This window comes from Sipha flava, unplaced genomic scaffold, assembly GCF_003268045.1.
Source record: "Sipha flava isolate LNK unplaced genomic scaffold, YSA_version1 252_pilon_pilon, whole genome shotgun sequence".
NCBI classification, from domain to species: Eukaryota; Metazoa; Arthropoda; class Insecta; order Hemiptera; family Aphididae; genus Sipha; species Sipha flava.
In genome coordinates this window covers 248058-251823 of record NW_020272904.1, presented here as the reverse complement: position 1 = coordinate 251823, position 3766 = coordinate 248058, and the positions used below count along the sequence as shown (strand labels likewise).

At 33.3% G+C, this 3766-nt stretch overlaps 1 protein-coding gene across 1 annotated transcript; it reads right to left on the bottom strand.

Moving 5' to 3' along the window:
- Nucleotides 1–2429: 2429 nt before the first annotated feature.
- Nucleotides 2430–3551, bottom strand: LOC112684609 (protein GVQW3-like). The gene is made up of 2 exons (XM_025556217.1): nucleotides 2965–3551; nucleotides 2430–2885 (listed from the first exon to the last, which is right to left on the bottom strand). Exons 1-2 carry the CDS (start codon nucleotides 3529–3531, stop codon nucleotides 2874–2876), a joined length of 579 nt encoding a protein of 192 aa, XP_025412002.1. The 5' UTR covers nucleotides 3532–3551; the 3' UTR covers nucleotides 2430–2873.
- Between the last annotated feature and the right edge of the window lie 215 nt (nucleotides 3552–3766).

Here is a 3766-nt window from a genome sequence, read left to right as displayed (position 1 = left end):
ATATATAAATATAAGAGTGCGAGTACGTGTGTGTGTATGTGTGTGTGTGTGTGTGCTACATCGTTTCAAAATGATAATAACAAATATATATCACATAGCAACATAGTGCTTAACATCTCCGGCGAATACTTCCCGCGATTCGCTCACTGAGGTGTACACGACGGATCGCATGAGATGCGATGAGTCGTTGGTCGGTTATGCGTGGGCCACAATTATTCATCCGGTAGTCATTTATCAGACATGGTGCATTTACAGAGATGTCGTTGGGACCGTTTTCTAGTGGACAAACGAAAAGCGTAACGACGGGGAAACAGAAATTAACATTAATTCAAAAACGTGATGCGCATGCGCGAACGCACGGAGCAGTGGATTTCGTGATACGCGTCAATTAATCGGAGTGCGCGTGCGCCGGGATTTTTCCCACGATCCGGGAATTTTTCATTCTGAAAACGTGTACACCCCTTTCCTGTTGTTTCACGATAGTACGTTTAGTGGAACTCCAAGGTCTAATATCATGTTCCACGGCATCTGCACACTTTTATTAACATTTCTTGTTTTCTCAATACTTTTTTATTATTTTTTTATCGAATTGTATATTGGAATTATTAAGAAATCGTTGTTGGTATTTATAATTATTACCACGTATTTAAAGTAAGTTCAATGAAAAATTAAGTGATTATGTAAAGTTCGTCAGCCAATAGGTTTTCCGTCAAAATGTTTTCACATCTTGGATCATATATTTCCACATTATTTCTCACATTAAAATTGAATGTAATTATTTATAATAATCTTTTGATATTAATGTCTTTTGGGCTTTTGATTTCTCACAAACATGTTCTTTAAAAATGTTTGTAGTACTTAAATTTATTTGATTTTTAATATTCACTGTAGACACTGAAATATAATTAAAAGAATTATTGATTCTTGACAGCTAACAAGAACTAGTTATTTTTTTATATTATAATTTATTTAATGTTTTCTTCGTCGTTTATTGTTTTTAAAAGTTATAAATTTAATTAATTTACTATCGTAAAACTAACAATCTATTCTCAAGTAATAATTTATTCGAATTGCAACATGACTCCCGTGTAAAAATATTTTACATTTTAAATTGTGAAATATTAAATGTATAAAAAAAAAATATTGGGCTGATAGTTTAATAGTTGCAATTATATTCTTATGGTACCCAGAGGTGCCTTAAGGATAATTAACAGAGTGCCAAAGTAATAGAGAATATAATCAAAAAATTGGCGACAACAATTAAATGGCTTCAACTACTTTTTGTCGCCAATTTTTTATAATTAATTCTAATAAACTTTATAATAAACATTTATTTTTACAAATTTTTGAAAATGTTGGAGGATATAAATGCATTCCCTTTACAACACCCATGATGGTACCAGTAGTCAAGATGTACACATTTTTTTTTATTTTTGTGAAGAGGTGTATAGTTATTCATTTTCAAACTTGTATAATCTATATCCCAATTATTATGTTCTTTTACTTTATTTTATAAAAACATAATTTATAATTTTCTTGAATTTCGAGGGGATTTTAAACCCTAAAACCTTCCTTATGTTCGCGCCTGCATATAATATATATTAATACATATATTTTAAATTATGATAACCACAATAGTGTATCAATATTTTCCTACTTAGCTATATTATATATTTATGCACCTGTATATTACAGTATTATACTCTACCTAAACTTCAATACCTATGAATAAATAATTAGAGGTTCAATATTTAATTTGAATTCCCCTTGTGGAAGAGGATTAAAATATTTCCATGGTTCCTCAGCCGGTCGTAAATGGCGACTATAAGTTTGCGTCAAGTGAAGAGCCGGTGTAAACATTTTGTCAGAGTATGAGAAGTTCAAAACAAAACTTGGGTGAATTGTCCCATCTCGGATGTGCGCGGGACGACAAGTGAAAGAAGATATCATAGTTAGAGGTAGAGGAAGGCTAGATAATGAAGTGTATGATATCAGCCAGACAACCAGTGATAGCTGGTTCGCCAGTTATGTATTCAGATCTACTCAACACGGGTAATGTCAACGGTGTAGGAACATCACCATTGTGCACCGGGTTCAATCTGCGTCTAGGTTATGAGAGATAGGTATAAAATGAAAATAGACCCGTGGAATGTTGGAACGTTAATAGGCAAAAGTAAAGAATTAGCGGACGTATTGAAGTGGAGGATAATAAATATTTGTCGTCTTCAGGAAACTAAGTGGAAAATGAAGATACTGTGATTGGTGGTGATGTGGATATGCAGGTAATGAGAGAGTAGAGTATGAAAGAGTACATGGAGGATATGGATTTGGCAAGAGGAATGAGATTGGAGAAAAAGTTTTGGATTTTGCATCATCTTATGTGCTTGTAATAAACAATACATACGAGGTTTGTTCAATAAATACCCAGACTAAAATTATTAAAAATTATATTTCAAACTTACAAATTATTTAAATGGATCACCTTCAAAATAGTGTCCTTTAGCTTCAATACAGTGCTCCCAACGATCTTGCCACTTTTTGAAACACTTTTGAATTTCTTCTATAGTTATAGCATTTAGTTCTTGTGTCGCGTTATGAATAGTTTTGTTAACGTCTTCAAATCTGTGGCCTTTGAGGGTACTTTTTAGTCTCGGAAACAAAAAAAAAATCACAGGGAGCTAAGTCAGGTGTATATAGTAGGTGAGGTACCACTGGAATATTTTTAGATGTCAAAAATTCACGTACGGAAAGTGCAGAATGCGCCGGTGCATTTTCATGGTGCAAAAACCACGGCTTTGATTTCCACGCTTCTGGTCTTTTACGGCGTACTTTCTCTCTTAATCTTTCTAGTACTCGTTTATAGAACACTTGATTTACTGTCTGACCTGTATGTACAAACTCATAATGGACTAAACTATAAAAATCAAAAAAAACAATGAGCATTGCTTTGATGTTTGACCGGACCTGACGACATTTTTTTGGACGAGGCGAATTTGCAGTCTTCCATTGCGATGATTGGAATTTGGTTTCAAGATCATATCCATACACCCATGTTTCATCGCCCGTAATTATTGATTTTATAAAACTTAGGTCATTAGAAACCCGATTTATTAGATCCAAGCACACTTCAACACGATGTTCCATTTGCTCCTCGGTTAACAATTTTGGCACTAATTTTGCGGACACTCTTTTCATACCCAATTCATCTGATAAAATCGAATGACAAGTACCAATTGATATGCCAACTTCATTGGCTAATTCTCTGACAGTTAATTTTCGGTCGTATATAATTTTGTCTCGAACTAAAGTAATGGTATCAATTGTTTTTGATGTTGATGGACGCCCAGGACGACGGTCATCTTCAATGGATATACGACCTTCTTTAAATCGTTTGAACCAGTTAAAAGTAACACAACGGCTTAGTGCATCATCTCCAAAAGCCAATTTTATAAATTCAAAAGTTTCCGTCGCATTTTTCCCAATTTTGAAACAAAATTTATTACACACGCGTTGCTCCGAAATATTATCCATCGTGAAATCGCGATTTTATACAAAACGACCAACTTTGAACGCGCACTGTCGATGACTGATTTGAGATAATGATTATTATATACTGAAATAATGGTCATTATCTCTAGTTTATTTTGTTGTAACAACATTATCGATAACATTAAATATTTTTCTGCAATAATTTTAGTCTGGGTATTTATTAAACACACCTCGTATGTTAGAAAACGACAAGAGTATTACATAACATATAATAATC